Source organism: Thalassophryne amazonica, chromosome 10, assembly GCF_902500255.1.
Source record: "Thalassophryne amazonica chromosome 10, fThaAma1.1, whole genome shotgun sequence".
NCBI lineage: Eukaryota > Metazoa > Chordata > Actinopteri > Batrachoidiformes > Batrachoididae > Thalassophryne > Thalassophryne amazonica.
Window position 1 is genome coordinate 67,312,980 of NC_047112.1, and position 20,468 is coordinate 67,333,447.

The following is a 20,468-nucleotide window of genomic DNA, read 5'->3' on the forward strand; positions in this document are numbered from 1 at the left end:
AAAATACTTCATGAGCACAATTTCTAAAGCCCCCTTCGCACCGGGGCTGCCTCGAGCTTCCTGTGTCAGCTGCGCGCAGCAGGGGGCAGAGAGAAGGTGAGAACGCAGCCTGCAGGTTCTCTGCACAGAGGAATCAGAGTGCAGTTTGGCTGCAGACAGACAGTGCACTCTGATTTATCTTCTACTTTATATTTGTTCTTGTGTTGAGCTGCAGGCCTGTGCTCTGCGTTATAGTTTATCTTTCCTGCTTTGACCGCGAGATGCGCGTGCGCGAATGACCTGTCTGTGAGTAAATGTGGAGATGTCTAGAGTTATACTTGATGGGGACATGTCCTGTCTCTGGCAGTCAGTCTGTGAGCAGGACTTATGTCCTTTCTTTAACACAGTGATGAGAGAGTTTGCGGAGAGCGAGGAGTGCAGGCAGCCTTTTCTTTCTTTTAATTGTTCACATGTGCACACACGAACGAATCGTCCGTGAGTGAGATGTCTGGACTTTTTACTGAACCTGGACATATCCTGTCTCTGTTAATCAGTCTGTGAGCAGGACTTTTATGGACTGTATTTAAACACATTTGTGAGAGAAGATCGAGGAGCCAGCAGCGTTTTTTTTTTGTTTTTTTTTTTGTGCTCTTAAGCCCCTTTCACACCGGGGCTGCTACCAGTTGCGTCGTGCGTCGATCTTTTATTGCCTGATAAACTTCATTAAAAGTAATTAATGTATCCTTATTGGATATATCATTCACTTCATAAGGATCACTCTTAATACAGTTAAATAAAGCAGAATAATGTCTCCACAGCTCAGCTATATTGTCACTCCCAGAGACACCCTCTATGACACCAGGAAGTGATGTGTTAGTCCTGTTCAGAGCTCTCACCTCCTTCCAGAAACCAACAACGTTCTTACATAGGAGTTGGCCAGCTAAAGCATCTGCTCTCATGGCCTGCTCATGCTTGTCAATGTACCTGATGGCATATTTATATCTAGCATTTAAGTGTTTTTTTTTTTGTTTTGTTTTTTTTTATACTCCAGAATAGGCCCATTTCTGGGTCTGCCTGCCTGTACCCATGCCCTAAAAGCCTCCTTAGCTTCAGCATGGTAAGCTGCCACAAATGTATTCCATCCTGGCTTGTTGACATTACGTTTAACAGTGTGGCTACAGCATGCCTTACTGGCCTCATATAAAACTTCAACAGTATGATCATACATGTCACAAAGGGCCTTACCATGACATATATCCTTACAGCCCACATTTGAACACACAATAGCATCCCGGGGTATATATATATATTACTTATACCTGCATCAGTTTCCATACAATATGCCAGTAGATCATCATTTGTAAGTGTTGACCAGTCCAGCTTGTCCCTGCATCTACCATCCACTTCATGAATCAATTCAGGGAGACTTTCAGATTCAAACATCATGGCAAATGGCACATGGTCAGTCATGGTTGTCCCATACAAGATTTCTATAGACTGTAAAGCTGCATGGGCATCAGCAGTGCTGATGCAGTGGTCAAGTTGAAGTTGAATGCCAAGCCTCGCTTATATAGGAATAACTATCAGCAGGTAAGAGCAATTGACTAGATAATATGAGATTACTATCTTCACAAAATTGTAGCATATGTTTAGCAAACAAAGAATGACCATCTGACAGGTCAGCATTCATATCACCAACCACATACACACTTGTAAACTGATTTTCATGTATAAAGGAATTAAAAAACCCAAGCCTTTCCATATAAATATCTTCATTCTGTGGACACTCATATGGTGTATATACATTGAGAATAATGAGCTCTTTATTCCTAAGCTTTAGTTGTACAGCAATGCACCAGTCAACTTGAGTCCTTATGACATTAATCACAGAGTCCAACTTTTTATGCCACAGTATGGCCACACCCCTTGCAATCCGTCCTGTTATTATTCCCACAGTAATGTCCACTGTGGATTCCCCAGCACCATGGAAGTTCTCATTAAAAGAATTCAATTTTCCCAGATCCTGTTTGGTTAAGAAAGTTTCTTGCAGACATAAAATGTCACGTTTGCAGTAGATTATCTACTACACTCCGGACAAGCTCTGTCACCTGCGCTATTGCCAACACGCAGCCCCCGACAGTTATAGGACACAACACGCATGATTAGGGTAGAACCGCAACTCCCCCAGGAGCCCTTGTATCAGACGCAGGGGCGGCCTTACCAGGACCTTTCGTTTTGCGCGGTTCATAAAATTGCCGCACAACAGAGCCTTCGGGCCAGAGTTCAGGTCTATACATCTTTGCAGCATCCTTACATTCAACACACACACTTTAAAAGAGCTGCATCTCTTACTCACAGTGTATATGCGTTCACACAGGACCTCGCGGCCAAGCTTGTCTTTAAGGTAATTTGCCAGTGTTTCTGCGTCAACATCTGGTGAGAATTTGGTGGCAAAGACGCTTACCAATTTTGTATGAACCACTTTTATATTACTTTGCGTACTTGTGCCCACAACAGGCTTATCCCTTTTGCGCACAACATTGCCTGTGTGCCGTTTCGCCAAGACATCACAGTTATCGCCTTTCTTGCGCTTCCCATATTTCAAAACATGGCTCCATTTCAGAGACATTGAGGGTGCAACAGTACCTTCTACGTTCTCCATGATGCTCACCGATCCCCCACGTCTCCGCTGGACCTGAGCCACCACCGGGAACGCAGCCGGGGCATCGGTCGTGGATATATTGAGGTCCGGGGGGCTGAAGTTGTTGTTATCCACAGTTAGCAGCTCCCCAGTAGCAGTAGCATCCTCCGCTGAGGCGCCAACCAGCAAGTTAGCACAGGTGATCCCATCAGCATTCGGCCTGGCTAGGCCATGGCTCCCTCCATCAACGGCCAGCAGATGGTTCTCCGTTGTCGCAACTCTGCGATCAGTAGTGGCTGTTACAGACCGCAAATCCTCACCATTCTCAGCCTGGAGTTTTACAGTGTGCCTCAGCGCAGAAATCTCACTATGCAGACGCTCCACCTTGGAAAGCAGGTTACACACGTCCATGTTGTTGAATGTCACAGGTGGCAGCTCATCCAAGTAGTGCGAAACAAATCGCGGAATGCTTTCCCCGCACTCATTAAGAACTTTGAGACAACTTTTAATGTTGGCATCCTTTTGATTACCTTTAAATTCCACTTACCGCTGCTTAGTCTCGGGGCATAGTTCAAACAGCACTTTCCTTGAGGACTCAATCCATTCAGAGTCAAAATTGTTTGTTGCAAGCAAGACTAATTCGTCCTGACTCATAGTCCTTCTTTTAATCGCGAGGAAGTTGAGAAACTCATCCTCTACAATTATTTTGCTATCAACAGTCTCATAAATCAGTGGTTTTGATCGAGGCCACCCAAAATTAGTATCTGCCGGTGCACCACGTATCCCATTATCTGCCATGTTTTTTCAATCAATAAGTGCACAAACACACTGAAAGCAACACATTACTTGTGCTGCAACAGTGAAAAGCATGTCCACGCTTTTCAATTTGACAATTCTCAGGAATATTTACAGAAATTATGGAAATACAGTGTTCTCGAACCGCGCGCGCTGCTGTCAACACGAGGAAAGTATGCAAAATCGCTCTTTTGCGTGTTCCCGTTCTGCATAAATGCTTGTCTTAATTTTGACACCGGTGATCCAACTTTTAACTTTGTGTTTATCTGTTATTGTTTGCAAAATCGCTCTTTTGTGTGCTTGCATTCTACGTAAATGCTTGTCTTCATTTTGACACCAATGAAGCAACTTGTAACTTTGTGTTCGTCCGTTATTGTTTGCAAAATCGGTCTTTTGCGCACTTGCATTCTGCGTAAATGCTGGTTTTCATTTTGACACAGGTGAAACAACTTTTAACTTTGTTTTTTGTCTGTTATCTGCAAAATCGGTCTTTTGTGCACTCGTGTTCTGCGTAAATGCTTGTCTTCATTTTGACACCGGTGATGCAACTTTTAACTTTGTTTTTTGTCTGTTATCTGCAAAATCGCTCTTTTTCGTGCTCCCGTTCTGCGCAAATGCTTGTCTTAATTTTGACACCAGTGATCCAACTTTTAACTTTGTGTTCATCCGTTTTTCTCTGCAAAAATTGGTCTTTTGCGTGGTTGCGTTCTGCGTAAATGCTCATCTTAATTTTGACACTAGTGATCCAACTTTTAACTTTGTGTTCTTCTGTTATTGTCTGCAAAATCGGTCTTTTGCATGGTTGCATTCTGCGCAAATGCTTGTCTTCATTTTGACACAGATGAAGCAACTTGTAACTTTGTGTTCATCTGTTATTTTCTGCAAAATCGGTCTTTTGCACACTCGCATTCTGTGCAAATGCTTGTTTTCATTTGGACACAGGTGAAACAACTTTTAACTTTGTTTTTTGTCTGTTATCTGCAAAATCGGTCTTTTGCACACTCGTGTTCTGCGTAAATGCTTGTCTTCATTTTGACACCGGTGATGCAACTTTTAACTTTGTTTTTTGTCTGTTATCTGCAAAATCGCTCTTTTGCGCACTCGTGTTCTGTGTAAATGCTCGATTTCATGTTGACACTGGTGATCCAACTTTTAACTTTGTGTTCATCTGTTACTGTCTGCCAAATCGCTCTTTTGCGTGCTCGCATTCTGCGTAAATGCTTGTCTTAATTTTGACACCGGTGATCCAACTTTTAACTTTGTGTTTGTCCGTTATTGTCTGCAAAATCACTCTTTTACGTGCTCGCGTTCTGCGTAAATGGTCGTCTTCATTTTGACACTGGTGATCCAACTTTTAACTTTGTGTTCTTCCGTTATTGTCTGCAAAATCGCTCTTTTGCGTGCTCCCGTTCTGCGTAAATGCTTGTCTTAATTTTGACACCGGTTATCCAACTTTTAACTTTGTGTTCATCCGTTATTGTCTGCAAAAATCGGTCTTTTGTGTGATTGCGTTCTGCGTAAATGCTCATCTTAATTTTGACACTGGTGATCCATCTTTTAACTTTGTGCTCGTCCGTTATTGTCTACAAAATCGGTCTTTTGCATGGCTGTGTTCTGTACAAATGCTTGTCTTCATTTTGACACTGGTGATCCAACTTTTAACTTCGTGTTCATCTGTTATTGTCTGCAAAAATCGGTCTTTTGTGTGGTTGCGTTCTACGTAAATGCTTGTCTTCATTTTGACACCGGTGAAGCAACTTGTAACTTTGTGTTTGTCCGTTATTGTCTGCAAAATCGCTCTTTTGTGCACTTGCGTTCTGCGTAAATGCTTGTCTTCATTTTGACACTGGTGATCTAACTTTTAACTTTGTTTTCGTCTGTTAGAGCCCCTTCACACATAGTATGAATTTGGCTGAATCGCATGCGCGCATTCTTTAATGCACATTCCTGCTTCATGCGCACTTAATGCACATGAAGCAGGAATCGTATGCAAGCCATGTAATTTCGTAGCTGCCTCTAATGCCTCTTGCTACAACTGTTTGCGCACACAAACGCCTGAAAGATAGAGTGTGCACTGTGCAAGCCCATCGACCCCTCTCACGGCAGGTGTCGGCCAAATTCCAGCTGACGCGCACGAACATCTAACACTGCTCGCATGGCACTTCGAAAATGTCTGGCCATTCGCACTCTTGACATGACAACAGACTGCAGACAATCACTGCTGTACTCGCAGTGAAATTTGTCTAAGTGCCACACGAGTGGGGCTTTGGTGTGTGCGCTGAACTGACGAGGTGTGGCTATGACAGAAGCGGCTGTGGAGATCTTTCATTCTGGACATCCCTGCTGGACAGTACTGTGTTTGGATGGACATGGACTAACAACTGACTACTGTGATGCGCGTGTGTCTGTTTGCTGTCATCATGTGGACATAAATAAAAACATATCACTGTGGCGACGGGCTGCAGCAAGCGAGTGCATGGACAGGCTGCCCCCAAGTTGAAATGGACCGTCAGATCACGCAGCAGGCAATCTGACTGTCACGTCACCCACGTGAGCTCTGTTCCACATGGCGCGGTGTCCTGCGGCACCCCATCCACAAGACACGCGTTTCGGCAAGATGCGCACCAGCAAATGTGGTCATGACTGACTGTACGTCAGTGACCATGGGTCATCTACAGAGGAACAGATGGATCATATTTGTATTGCCAGCTTGATGAGAGGGATTTAATACAATACAGTGTTTTTATATGGTGCATCGTTTTTATTTTTTTGAAATACGCCCATGTACTTCCTTATATGAGGCAGTGTTTAGCACCTTTTTCAGGACAGGTAGCTCACTAGGTAAAGTTTCTGACTGCAGTCAGAGCTTTTGGAAGGCGTGAGTTTGAATTCCGTGGGTGACGTATTTTTTTTTTTCCCCCCCCAGCTGCGCGATGTGCTTACAAATGGTGCAGCTGCTGGGGAAAAGCTGCGGTCTTCCGTGTGCACGTAACCATCGCAGCATGTATTGTATTGTATTTATTTATTTTTTTTCTTCACACCAGCTGCACGATGTGTAACCACTTTTTGTAGCTGGTGGCACTGTGTTCCCGTGTGCACGAATCGTCACTCCAGCATCGTGCACGCCTGCCCGTCTGCGATGTTTTGTGGTGCACACATACCAGCTGCTCCAAAAAATGTCACCCTGGAGTTGTACATATTCGCACTTTGTGTGAAGGGGCCTTTATTGTCTGCAAAATCGCTCTTTTGCGCGCTTGTGTACTGTGTAAATGCTCGTCTTGAGTGCCAGTCATTGTGCCAGTGTGCACACAGCGGAGTTCATCTGATCCATTATAACAAGATGTTTAATCTATCATAAACATACTTTTACAACTGCTTATAAAGAAAGAATGAACATGCAACTGTTTTACCAAGCTATTCCAATATAAACATTACAAATAATTACCTTTTAGGCTGTTTCAAATACGTTCTTCCCCTCAGTGCATGAGGGAGAGAGGAAACAAAGGGTCCAGATGAAACAGTCCTCTGTGATTCCAGAAGCGATTAGAGGTGTTTTCAACATCCAAACTCTGACAGAAAATGATTAATCCGCTACAAAATAATTTTATATACAGTTTCCAGTGCACAAAGCCGATGGGATTGTCATGACGAAGTGTGCGAGAGGGCGGAGTCAAAATAGCCTGTCCAAAATGGCCTCTCCTGTCCTCGTAGCTGCCAGGTGCTCAGATAATGTGCCTCTAACAGCCTCGTCCTCACCACAAACATGCCTCTAAAATCCTCGTTTGTCCTCGTAGTACCTTGTACACAAACTGCCCCACGCTGTTGTTGCTAAATTTTGAACTTCTTGAAATTAGCACCACACTCAGAGATGAGCCTCGTTAGCTGAATATTCTGCCTGTAAGCATCACTATTCTTCCATGATTGTTGAATAACTGCACTCGTGGCTAAAAAAACTTGCTACATGGCTCATTATTCATCCTTCATTATTCGGTGGGACCAGGGCTTAAGAAGTGCGAAAAACGGGTGCAAACTTGTGTTGGGTTTGGAGCCGAGTTCACCATGAAAGCATGATGTTATATTTCTTCACTGATCGTTCTTGTGGGGGATCATGCATGCAAGGCAGGCGAAGAGGTAGAGGGAGGGGCTGAGAGACTGAGAAAGAGTGATCTGCCTGAGCTAAACTGTTCTGTGTCTTCCTGGACACATGCCACAGACTGCATAAAAACACATGAGAGGCGGAGCTGGTAAAACGGTTATGTTCGATAAAACTTTTACGCAGACAATGGGTGTGGGCAGCTTGTCAAAGCTTACCGTAGCCACAGCGTCTTCTTGCTAAACTGGAAATTCTGTGAGTAGAATCCACATTGATACTTTGTATGGTATCTTAAACTAATCCATTTCACCATCGTTGTCGCTACGCCACTTTCTCTCGCTCTCAGCTGACGGTGCCATTATTGACATCTGCGTAGCAGCGTGCACAGTCAGGGCGTGGAGTAATACATTAAATGAAACGGTCTCATATTTTGCCACTGTCCACGCAATATTTTGTGGTCTGAAATCTCACACGATTAACCAATCAGATTTGTGGAAAAAATGTAATTGGATTAGAATATGTATTTCACGTGGGTTTATAAACTTTGCATTGAATCCATACAGTTGAATGGGAACGTGTGTCCAAACAGATGGCTGGTCACATACATACATGATGTGTAACGTTTTGAGAGATGAGTGTACCATCCCAGCCTTAATGGAAACAAAGGCCACAAAAATGTCCATGTGTCCACCCCCTGATTATCAAACTAAAACTGGCTGTAAAAGTGTCTTGTATTACAAAGTAATTCTCATGTTTTGTTTGTCCAGTTAAGCCATGGTCACAACCCGCCGTACTTGCACGTGTGTGCAGTCTACTTGCAAAAACGTGGGTTAAATTTGGAGATCCGTACTTCGTAAGTACTGCCTCAGTACGAATTTAGGAGCACACAGACACACGCAGACACGCCGTAGAGGTTTTAGTGCATGCAGAACTTTCGCTGCGGTCAGGCTGCGGATTCACCAGCAGTACAGATGACACACGTGAGTACTGCCTCAGTACAGATTCAAAGCAGCACATTTTCATTCAATTACTATTGAATTAACCAAATCCGTACGTAGGCAGTACGGATTACAGCACTCACCACATACTATGGAGGCCGACAGACTTGCATGCACAACGCAGCTTCTCACTTGAACTTGGACTTTATTTCCAAATGTCAGCAACACACACTCCACAGCTTCAGTCTGTTAACTAGCTGTAACTTTTCGAGGCAAGTAAACACTCGTACAACTGACCGCTGCAGGCTGGACATGCTCATGCATTGCCGACGCCGAAAAACACCTGCCGCTCCGGTACCGCTCATAAAAAAGAAAAGCGACCCCCCCCCACACACACACACACACAGCTTTATTATCAACTCTCTTTATCGTTACACTCTTAGAGACGTGCGTTGAACGTACTCCCTCCCTCCTCTTGCTACTGCCTCCGTACGTTTTCACAAAAACGTGGCCTGTGGCATCCGCAGAAAACGTACGGCGAAAAACGCACGGTGGGTTGTGACCAGGGCTTTACTTATGGACTGAGAATGGAGGGATATGTAAAAGTGGGTGTAATTCAGAAACAGTTAATCATGGTTTGTGTTATACTGCGTTGTGCGCATATGCCAATCTGTAGATAACCTGATGTACAACACGCTGGATGAGTATACTCAGCATTAGCTAAGAGTACTGGCAAAGCAACTCCCCCCCCCAACCCAGTATTTTAAATTTTTTTTGTCTCACACCATTTACCCTGTGCACTGACAGTCTATTGAATCTCCAACACAAGGAGCTACACCTCAGAGGCTCACTCACAGACACACGCTGCCTGGACAGTACAACTCTGGGCAGTCTGTGGTCTTCTCATTGTGACGGTTGGCAGTAGCCTAATCTGAAAATCTTTCAGGGACTTTATTCTTCATCGGCTTCCCCTGGCAAAATATCAAGCTTATCTGCATTATTAGTGAAGTCATATAATTCTGTTTTTTTGTAGTTATTTGTTGTGATATTTCTTTCTTTCCTTTGGCGGTGGAGAGAGCAGTGTAACACCCCTGTAGTTATTATAATCTGGGGATGACCGGTTCCCTGTCTACTCTCAGGGCCATCACAGCCTCTTCTGTCAGCTCCGGGTACAGCCTGGAACTTCCATCAAGCCGGACTCATCAACATCTCTGGATGACATTCAGATATGAAATGCCTTCTTCTGTGGATGTTGGCAACTCTAGTACAATCTCCAGCAACACACAGGGTCTGGTTGAGGAAGAAATCTTACATTCCATTTGCCTCTCCAGTTATGTCTGTCTGCAAGTACTCAAGCTACATGGCATGCATCTTCCAGAGAAATGGCATGATCTTGATGTCTGTTAAGATTTAATCTTGGGCACTGAGCAGACAGCAGTCTGGGAGACTTTAATTCCTCAAGGAAGCCTCAGTAAATCTGTAGTCTGAAGTCACAGTCTGGTTACCACTACAGACCCTATACTTCTACAAATTGTCCAACATTTTTCCATGAGAACCCAGTCAGTCCTCTCAGCAGCACCACTAGTATTAAAATACCAAGTCCAGGCTCTGGATGTTGAAGCCAGGTTCCAGCAACTCTTAGCCTCTGACTTTTTTGCAAAGTCAAGGAGCACTGAGCTAATTTCACCACAGTTGCTAGATCCATGAGGAACAATGTGGGCCTTGTAGTCAGCCCTGTCGGTGCTAGTGGGTCCAAATCCCCCAGGACCAGTAGAATGCCACCCCTGGGGCAGTCATCAATCACAGAGTGAGGCTGTAATAAGAGATTTCCCTGACCAAGATTGAGGTCTGAGTGTAACAGACACAACACCCAGCTAATGCTCAAGTCTGAGCCTCAAGATAGACTCCTTAATGGGAATTACATCCAGCACATGGAGCCAGGCTGCCACTGCATTTACCCATTATAACTGAGCCCACATGGCGTTTTCGATAGTGTGCCAAGACATGGGTGGTGCAGTACCGCCAACACTATGACCCCTGAAACACCAGGGGTGTGTGTGTGTGTGTGTGTGTGTGTGTGTGTGTGTGTGTGTGAGAGTGAGAGTGAGAGAGAGAGAGATGGAGACCTAAGTGGCGCTTCACAGTCAGAGAGTGAGCATACATTTATTTCCTTGCTTTCCCCCATACTCCAGTAGAAAGCAGTACTGTTAAGGTGTGGTGTGTATCAGTACTCTGGTCTTGGTCTGTGTGATACCGGGTTTTAGGACCCATCCCTGTACAAATGTTACAGAGGTCTGAAACAAGCTGTGTCAGGGCTAAAACATGTTCAGTGCAGGCCGACGTGTGTGAGGGGTTTGGAGATATGTAATCATAAACCTCAAATCAAATCTAGACCGCCAGAATGGATGTGAGTGTCCAAGGAAGTGGGTAACTTTTCTTAGCACGCTAGCCATTCCAAAAAAAAAAAAAAAATTGGGTGTAATGAAACACTGCTGAAGTCTGTGCAACATCTGCATTGTTCCACACTGCTGCCTGACTCCAACCACTTCATCAGGTTTGAAAGCGGTACTAAACCCACTCCCGGTTCCAACCTTAATCGTGTCTTCAGCACGTTGGAACCCTTTCCCGTCTTAAAGTTTATAGTCATTGGCTCCGCTGACGGTCACATGACCAGTCCATGTCCAGTGTTGTGCAGGGTTGCAGGGAATTCATGACATTCATGTAATACCATTGAAATGCATTAAAGTGTTCTTTTCTCCACTTAGATCCCACTACCCACGACAGGGAGGAGTATAAATCTGAAGGTATTTATAACCAAATCTGTCCAAGGACGCTAAAAAGACATTTGCAACCGCTGGTTTTATGTTTGGTGCATTTTTACAGCGCATTGCTCCACCTGAGCCTGAAAGCTTTCAGTTGCATTATTAGTATGTTTTCTGATGTTGACTTGATGGCTGAAGGCAGAGCCGGGTCTGGCTGTGGTCTTGATTCCTGGTGGTGATCCCTAAACCCCGTCCCTGGGACTACCAGCTTGACAGTAAACTGATAAGAGGGCTTGTTTTTATTTCAGGACTGTTTCTACTGACTTGGGAAGAGTTGGTGGTCTTGGCCTAGGATAAGGAAGTATTGAATGAGCTGCTTGGTCTGCTGCCAACACAGCAATGACAAGTTACAGAAAATGAATGAGTGAATGAATGAATGTTAAGAGAGGGTTTAGGTCAACGAGTGTGTAGGAGCTGCTTTTGCCCTGTTTACACCCACCTGGGATCTAGGGCTGCAGGTATCGATTATTTTAGTAATTGAGTATTCTATCGATTATTCTGGTGAATAATCGAGTAATCGGATAAAAAGTACTCTTGTGTTTTTAAACATCAATAGTCCAGGGCTCTCCCTAAGCAGTGGCACAATGTCGCTGTGCCAAAGTCTTGACATTTTGCTGAAATGGCAATGGGATATGGCTTTCTGTTGTGTTTTTTTTCTCCAACTTATAAAATTTAACCATTTTGAGTTTTTAAAATTGTTTTTAAACTCTGGTGGACTGGATCCCTGTGTGTTTTTTTTTTTTTTTTTTAATCCCTTTTTCTCTGCGATTCAGCAGATGCATTTCAGCTGGAGGTTGAACATGCAAGCCTCGCAGTCACTGTTTAAGTAATCGTGTTTGTGAAGCATTGTGTGTTACCCAAAAAATGCGAACATTAAAAAGCTTCAACTGTGGGTACCCGGCCGTCAAGGTCAATAGTTGCTCACCACATAGAGCAGACCGTGTGTTTTTTAAAAATAGACAAACGCACTGCTTCACTGTAAATGCTCAGTCTATTTCAGATGATCAGTGTGGACCCTCTTTCTCTTAAAAGGATTTATTTTACTCTGTCACATTGGGAAGTGGTAGGTTTAAGAGCTAAATTATTGGCTGTTGCACAGCCTGAGCACATGCGCTAGTCTTCTTCTGTTGTTTTTCTGCGATCATTACAGCGCCACACACAGGCCTGACATGTACTGCAACGTTCATTTTTTTATAATCGAATTATATCAATCTACAAGATCGTGACATTTTGTCAACTCTCACAAGTCTTGGCTTGGACTGCGACTGAATTGTGAGAGTGAGAAATATAATATCTGCGATCATTTATGCACCCTAACGCAGAGTCAACTGAGAGTCTATTACGACCAATAGGATCAAGTTCGGAGGGAGTTGACACGTGAGAATTCGTCAAGACCGATTATGAGACCCATGCATCTGTTTATTGGTCGCACAACTTATGTGAATGTTTTAAACCATTCAGTACACTCACCCACTTGTTGGAGACCGATGGAGAGTGATGGTGACCAAGAGGGATGTTTTTTCCAACCATGGAGACCCCAGTGTGACCTGCCTGCAACCCTGGTGGGAGTCCGTGACGGCAAGCAGAGGCCGTTTTTCGATCGCAACTCGGTCATGGACTCTGTGTAAATGGGGTGTTAGCTTTCTCCGCAGTGTTCACATACTGTAAGACAGGTATGTCAGGCTAATCTAACAAATGTCTGGGAGAATTGTGTTCTTAACCTGCAGCCGTTGCCCTAATGCATCTCATGGTATCAAACCATCACCCTGGAAACCTCATGAATTCAGCTGACTGTCAGTGGAATGCTCAGGATTCCTGAGCTGAAAGTCATTTATATATTAATGATTCTGCAACGATTCTGAGTTTTCCTAGAGATAAGGTGTTAGTGGGGTGAAAGCATCACAGCTGCCCTCTTTACTGCTTGCCCTTTCTGCACACAGTGAAAGCTAAATGTGCAAAGCCAGAGGTGGTTCTCATTTTCTTGGATGTACACCAACAAAATCTCACCGTGGAGACGGACATGTTTACACACAAACTGGGTCAAGTTGTTGTGAAATGTCAGTCATGTGTGTGTTGTGACAGGCCTCTGCAATAATGCCAGTTGTGACAGTGGTTCTTAAGTACTTTGACACCAAAGCCCAAATAAAAAAAGAGGTCTGGACTTACGCTAACTTTAGGAGGCATTGTTTAACCTTCGTCCAGTTTCGTTCCTGTAGCTGGTGCTTTGTCAATATTTTCAAGGTTGAAAATATTAACGTTTTGAAGGTTGCTACATCATTGTACAAGGTCTATTAGAAAAGTATCCGACCTTATTTTTTTCAAAAACCATATGGATTTGAATCACGTGTGATTGCGTCAGACAAGCTTGAACCCTCGTGCGCATGTGTGAGTTTTTCCACGCCTGTCGGTTGTGTCAATCGCCTGTGAGCAGGCTTTGAGTGAGTAGTGGTCCAGCCCCTCGTCGGATTTTCATTGTCAGGAAATGGCGGAATGATTTGGGCTTTTTTTTTCCATCAGAATTTTTTCAGAAACTGTTAGAGACTGACAGCTGGAAACCATTAGAAAAATTTATCTGGCTTTCGGTGAAAATGTTACGGGCTTGGTAGAGAATAAGGAGTGTTACTGTCGCTTTAAGGACGGCGCCCCAGCGACTGTGGGGCGCACCGCGCACCAAAGCCGCCATCAACAGGCTGAACGACCATTTCATTTCTAAACGGATGGCTGTCTGGATCCGTGACCATCGTGTGCCATTTCTCTGGTTATCACAAGAGCTGGACATCAACCATTTTCCGGCAGATTTCACTTTTAACAAGAGATTTTGTCATGGAAAGCCGAGCGGAGGCTTTGCGCGTCACGATGGATTCGCTACTGGAGCGAGACAAAACCACCTCCGTTTTGGTCTCACAGGACTGCTTTGAGATGGCGTTCAGACAGCTGTCGGTGGTTTTTCCATCGAGTGATTATCCGAGAAATTGTGGATGTGCCTGGACATGCCAGAACATGTCCCGTGAGGCTTCATCACGGCGTTGCTGTGTGCCATGCGGCACCGCCGCGACACGTGGAATTCCTCCGCACGTCTGTCTCAATGTGCCGAAAAAGTGCTGATGTCCACGTCTTTTCACAATTCCTGTGTTAGTCAGACGACGTCCCGGATAAAACACAGCGTCCAGTTTGGAAATGAACGGCACATTCCATTGTTACAGGAGTTTTTGTCATGGAAAGAGGAGCGGAGGCTTCGCACGTCGCGGCGGTGCCGCATGGCGCACAGCAACGCCGTGATGAAGCCTCACCGGACATGTTCTGGCATGTCCAGGCACATCCACAATTTCTCGGATAATCACTCGATGGAAAAACCACCGACAGCTGTCTGAACGCCATCTTCTCTTGTGATAACCAGAGAAATGGCACACGATGGTCACGGATCCAGACAGCCATCCGTTTAGAAATGAAATGGTTGTTCAGCCTGTCGATGGCGGCTTCAGAGCGCAGCGCGCCTCACAACCACTGGGGGCCATCCTTAAAGCGACAGTAACACTCCTTATTCTCTACCAAGCCCGTAACATTTTCACTGAAAGCCAGATAAATTTTTGTAATGGTTTCCAGCTGCCAGTCTCTAACAGTTTCTGAAAAAATTCTGATGGAAAAAAAGCCCAAATCATTCCGCCATTTCCTGACAATGAAAATCCGATGAGGGGCTGGACCACTCCTCACTCAACCGACAGGCGTGGAAAAACTCACGCATGCGCACGAGGGTTCAAGCTTGTCTGACGCAATCACACGTGATTCAAATCCATATGGTTTTTGAAAAAAATAATAAGGTCAGATACTTTTCTAATAGACCTCGTATAATACTGCCAAGGTTATTTTGGGCTGAATATAGTGATATATTGTACAGAATTCTTGATATTGGGGTGGGGGCGTGGAGGAGATATTCAGGTCACGATATCTTACACCCCACCCCATCATGCACAGATGTTCTATAATATTTCAGGGTGTCAGTGAGGTCTGTATATTTGTAGAGTATACAGTTGTATGCAAAAGTTTGGTTGTCTGGATCAGAAATTTCAGTTAAATATATAGCAGAAGAACACACTATTTGTGAAGTGTAATGAAGTTTCTAGTATTTACAGAAAGTGTCATTTTATTGATTTGAATACATTTAGCACTAATTATTGGAACACAGAATTGGTTTGGTAAGATCATTGACCCTTGACCTCCTTACACAGGTGAATCCAATCATGTGAAAGAGTATTTAAGGTGGCCATTTGCAAATGTTTCCCCTCTTTGGATCTCTTCTGAGTGTCAATGTGGGAGCCTTTCAACAACTCTCAAATAACCTGAAAACAAAGATTGTTCAACATCATGGTTTAGGGGAAGGATACAAAAAGCTATCTCAGAGATTTCAGCTGTCGGTTTCCACTGTGAGGAACATAGTGAGGAAATGGAAGACCGCAGGCACAGTACTAGTTAAGGCCTTAAGTGGCAGGCCAAGAAAAATCTCAAATAAGCTGAAGCAAAGGATGGTGAGAACAGTCATAGTCAACCCACAGACCTTCTCCAAAGACCTACAACATGATCTTGCTGCAGATAGTGTCTCTGTGCATCGTTCAACTATACAGCGCACTTTGCACAAAGAGATGCTGTAATGCAGAATGAAGACTTTTCTGCATACACACCACAAACAGTCGCTTGAGGTATGCTAAAGCACATTTGGACAAGCCAGCTTCATTTTGGAATAAGGTGCTGTGGACTGATGAAACTGAAATTGACTTATTTGGTCATAACAAGGAGTCGTGTGCATGGCTGAAAAAGAACACAACATTCCAAGAAAAACACTTGCTACCTACAGTAAAATTTGGAGGTGGTTCCATCATGCTGTGTGGCCAGTGCAGCTACTGGGAATCTTGTTAAAGTTGAGGGTCACATGGATTCCAGTCAATATCAGCAGATTCTTAAGAACAATGTTCATGAATCAGTGACAAAGTTGAAGCTATGATCGTTGAAGCTATGGATCTTTGAACAAGACAACGACCCTAAACACTGCTCAAAATCTACTAAGGCATTCATGCAGAGGAACAAGTACAACATTCTGGAATGGCCATCTCAATCCCCAGACCTGAATATTATTGAAAATCTGTGGTCTGATTTTAAGCTGGCTGTTCATGATCGGAAACAAACAAACCTGAGATCTTTTGTAAAGAAGAATGGCCCAAAATACCGTCAAACAGAATCCAGACTCTCATTGGAAACTATAGGAAGTGTTTAGAGGCTGTTATTTCTGGAAAAAAAGAGGATCTACTAAATATTGATGTATTTTTTCTGTTAGGGTGCCCAAATTTATGCACCTGCCGAATTTTACTTAAAGAATTATAGCACACTTTCTGTAAATCCTATAAACTTCATTTCACTTCTGAAATATCACTGTCTGCTATATGATATATTTAACTGAAATTGCTGATTTATAAAGGAAAATCGTGGAAATCAACAGGGGTGCCCAAACTTTTACATACAACTGTATTTGTAAGGGGGATAAGATTCTTCAGAATAGAGACGGTCTTCCTGTCGGAACCCTGATGTCCAGGCAGTTTCAGACCTAAATTCCGTTCTGGTACTCTTGATGCTGTTTTTGCAGACACATACAACCCAACTGCCAAAGATGTGGCTGACGTCCCTCCACCTATTCCGATGATCACTCCACCTCCTGTTCCACCACCTGCAGCGCCCTCTGTTGATGAGCTAATCCAACAAAGCCAGTGGAACCTGCAGCAGCAGGAGCAGCATCTGCACTCTCTCAGACAGGTGGAGAGTTACCAATATCACCTGAGAGAAAAGACAAAAACAACTCACGAATGATGATAGTTACCTACTGTGCACATTCTTTGACTCTCTTCTAAGTGAGAGCGGCTCAGACAGCTGTTTCGACTATCAATATATAGAGCGAGCTTCAAGTCCATGTCATGCTGTTTGTTTGTGTCCCTAGACAGGACACTTATGCTGTCCACCCAGCTATAAACAGTGATTCCCCTTGTATTATAGGCCTGGCAGGCCACTTGGCCAGCAGAAACACTGATCAAGCCACAAATACTTTAATATCAATCGTCAAATATCCATTAATTTGGATGTTGTCATTTTGATGCACCAGCAGTTTTTCGTTTCTTTTGTTTTCTCACACTAATTAAAGCTTAAATAATAATATTGCAACAGAAGGTGTCAGAAAAAAAAAAACTGTGCAACCCCCCTTTGATTCCAAAGGGGAGTGCACAGTTTTTTTTTTGTTTGTTTTTTTCTTTTTTTAATACTATGTAATGGTACGAGGGTTGACCGGTTATTGACCTGTTTGATAATTGGTCAACCCCTCATACTATTACCAAAATATTAGGGGCCATTTGGGCCGCCAGGCCTATAGTAATGTAGGAAATCCCTGCATGGGAAACATCTCTGGGGAGCAGGGTTGGTGATGGTGAAGATCACAGTCTGATGACTTGCATAAGAGGTTGAAGCTGAGGTCGCAGGATGATTGGCAGTTTTTGTTTTTTCTGTTTTAGGAACAAGTGACCGCTGCCATAACGCTGGCTATGGAGCAACAGACCCAAAAACTGCTCCTGGAAACTCAGTTGGACATCAAAGAGTTTGACAGCTTGCTGCAGCCCATCATAGACACCTGCACTAAAGATGCTATCTCTGTAAGGCCACCGTGTGGCACCTTCTCACAGTCTTAAATGATGGCCATGTGACATGACAGAACTATTGTCACCTTTTTTTTCCCCAGGCTGGTAAGAACTGGATGTTCAATAATGCCAAGACACCGCAGCACTGTGAACTCATGACATCACATCTTCGCAACCGTATCACTGCCGATGGTGCACACTTTGAGCTTCGCCTGCATCTCATCTATTTAACCAACGATGTTCTCCATCATTGGTATGCACAATTACATAGGTTTGTGAATGTGTCACAGGCAGATCACCTTCAAAATCTCATGGCTAATTTCAGTTTTAGTCATATAGCTGAAAAACACAATGTTTCAAAGGCTGGACAGTGACTAATAGTATGAGGGTAATACCATGGGTAGTAGGATGACTCGTCTGGGACTCCCTAAGTGAACATTGCGTTCATATTCATTGACTATTTGACTAAAGTCATTCCAGTGTTACCCAGATAGTCTTCAGCGGAACCCAGCATCAAATATATCCAGTGGTGATCTTGGGTCACTGTGTGGAGTCCAGGTCTCCCGACCATTCTCAAAGACCGGAAGCACCGTTACGCAGATGACTTGAACCTTTGTCCTCCAGGTGTGCTGTCATGTAACGTGCTTCCCTGCAAATGGTGTGCACTTTGAAAGTCCTGTTGAACACAGGGACCTTGCTGAGTTTCTTCTGGTCATTGCAATGAAAGACTCCCATTAGTGCGAGGAACCTTTTTGTAAATGTCTCAGATCCTAAGAGGACAAGTTCCCAGACACATGAAGTGCAACAGCAGCCGGTGGTTTTTTTTTTTTTTTTGCTTTTTTCTTTCAAGTGCCTGCGCGCGCAAACAAATTGTCCGTGAAGATAATTTTATTAATTAAACAGATGTATAATAAAACAAATGGTGACTGGTTTATAACACAATTATGGCAGAGTTTGAGGGGATGGTCCGCGAATGACGTTTAGCACTGGGAAATATACTGGTTTCTTGTTTGATAAGAGCCGTGAAATATACCCTGTTCTTTGTTTAATAACACAATTTTTCATTGGTCTAGCTCGATGTGATAACCAATCATTGAACGTGTTTTAATGTGGCTCGATCTGTATCAGAACAAAAATCTTGTCAGCATTTTGCAGGCGCCTGTTAAACAAAGTGATCAAATTAAAGAGATTATTTAGTGGATATAATTTTGACCAGTGCAGCCGATTGTCGTAAGTAGTATTTTGTTTTTTTTATATCTATGTTTTGACACCACTGGTATCAAATATGTGTATCTATATGAACAAAGTTATGAAAAGCCATTTTATATTCTAGTCTGTAAAGTTTAGTTCATTACAAACACTGCTCTGATGTTCTGATTAACTACAGTACTGGTTATGTTGTTTATGTTTTATTAAATTACAGTTCTTATAGGTTCATTGTTTGTGGTTATTTTATTTTTGCTTTCGAAAACTGCATTGTAAAACAAATCACTTGACCTCAAAGATGATAATGATTGTTTAAAATCTTTAACATTGGGTGTTTCTGAGAGCTTTCCAAACAGGTTTGAAAAGGCCTAAAAAAAGGTAAAACAGATGAGTCTTTAATCTGGACTGCAATTTCTCCAGAGAATCAGACTGTCTTATCTCAGGATGCAGGTGCAGTTTGGCCTACTGACTTCTTTTTAACCTTTAGGACACACAGTAATACTGCCTACTGAGAACACAGAACAGCCGGTAAATGAAGTTTAATTAGATCAGCCAGACAGGGACGTACGAGTCTATGAAGGACTTTGTATGCTAATAACGAAACCTTAAAATCTGAGTTAATGGGGACAGGAAGCCAGACTTGGGGTAATACAGTCAGACTTTCTGCTTTTTGTCCGAATTCTAGTGGCAGCATTTTGAACTACTCTGGACTGTGGTAATCCAGAAAAGAGGACGTACAGTAATCCAATATAGAAGAGACAAAAGAGTGGATCAGACTATCATCTTTTTGTCACATCTGTTGTTGCAATGTGTCCCTCCAGCCAACGGAAGCAGCAGAAGGACTTGTTGGCAGCACTGCAGAAGGTTGTTGTTCCCATCTACTGCACAAGCTTCCTGGCTGTGGAAGAGGAGAAGCAGCAGAAGATCACCAGGGTAACCAGCACCTGATCACAATGTAATATCAAAACGCCACAACAGCGCCAGCACATTAAAAACATTACAACAGCGCGGCCACGACAAAAACATTACAAACGTGCACGTTAAAAACATTACAACAGCGCGGCCACGACAAAAACATTACAAACGTGCACGTTAAAAACATTACAACAGCGCGGCCACGACAAAAACATTACAAACGTGCACGTTAAAAACATTACAACAGCGCGGCCACGACAAAAACATTACAAACGTGCACGTTAAAAACATTAAAACAGCGCGGCCATGACAGAAACATTACGAAAGTGCTGCCAGTGTCTCCCCATATAATTGTGCATTGCTAGTTTGAGAGTTGACAGTGGTCACAGACTTACTGCAGGAGACGAGCTA

At 43.5% G+C, this 20,468-nt stretch overlaps 1 protein-coding gene across 2 annotated transcripts in view; it reads left to right on the forward strand.

Annotated features, from left to right (window-relative positions):
* The window catches only part of cherp (calcium homeostasis endoplasmic reticulum protein), a 120,306-nt gene that overhangs the window by 24,351 nt on the left and 75,487 nt on the right, over nucleotides 1-20,468 (forward strand). The window contains exons 3-7 of one of the 2 annotated variants that reach the window (XM_034180184.1): nucleotides 11,212-11,250; nucleotides 16,901-17,067; nucleotides 17,814-17,951; nucleotides 18,038-18,189; nucleotides 19,964-20,075. In XM_034180184.1, the coding sequence (XP_034036075.1) occupies nucleotides 11,212-11,250; nucleotides 16,901-17,067; nucleotides 17,814-17,951; nucleotides 18,038-18,189; nucleotides 19,964-20,075 (608 nt within the window). The remainder of the gene's footprint in view (nucleotides 1-11,211; nucleotides 11,251-16,900; nucleotides 17,068-17,813; nucleotides 17,952-18,037; nucleotides 18,190-19,963; nucleotides 20,076-20,468) is intronic. The other variant, XM_034180185.1, reaches the window with a different exon arrangement.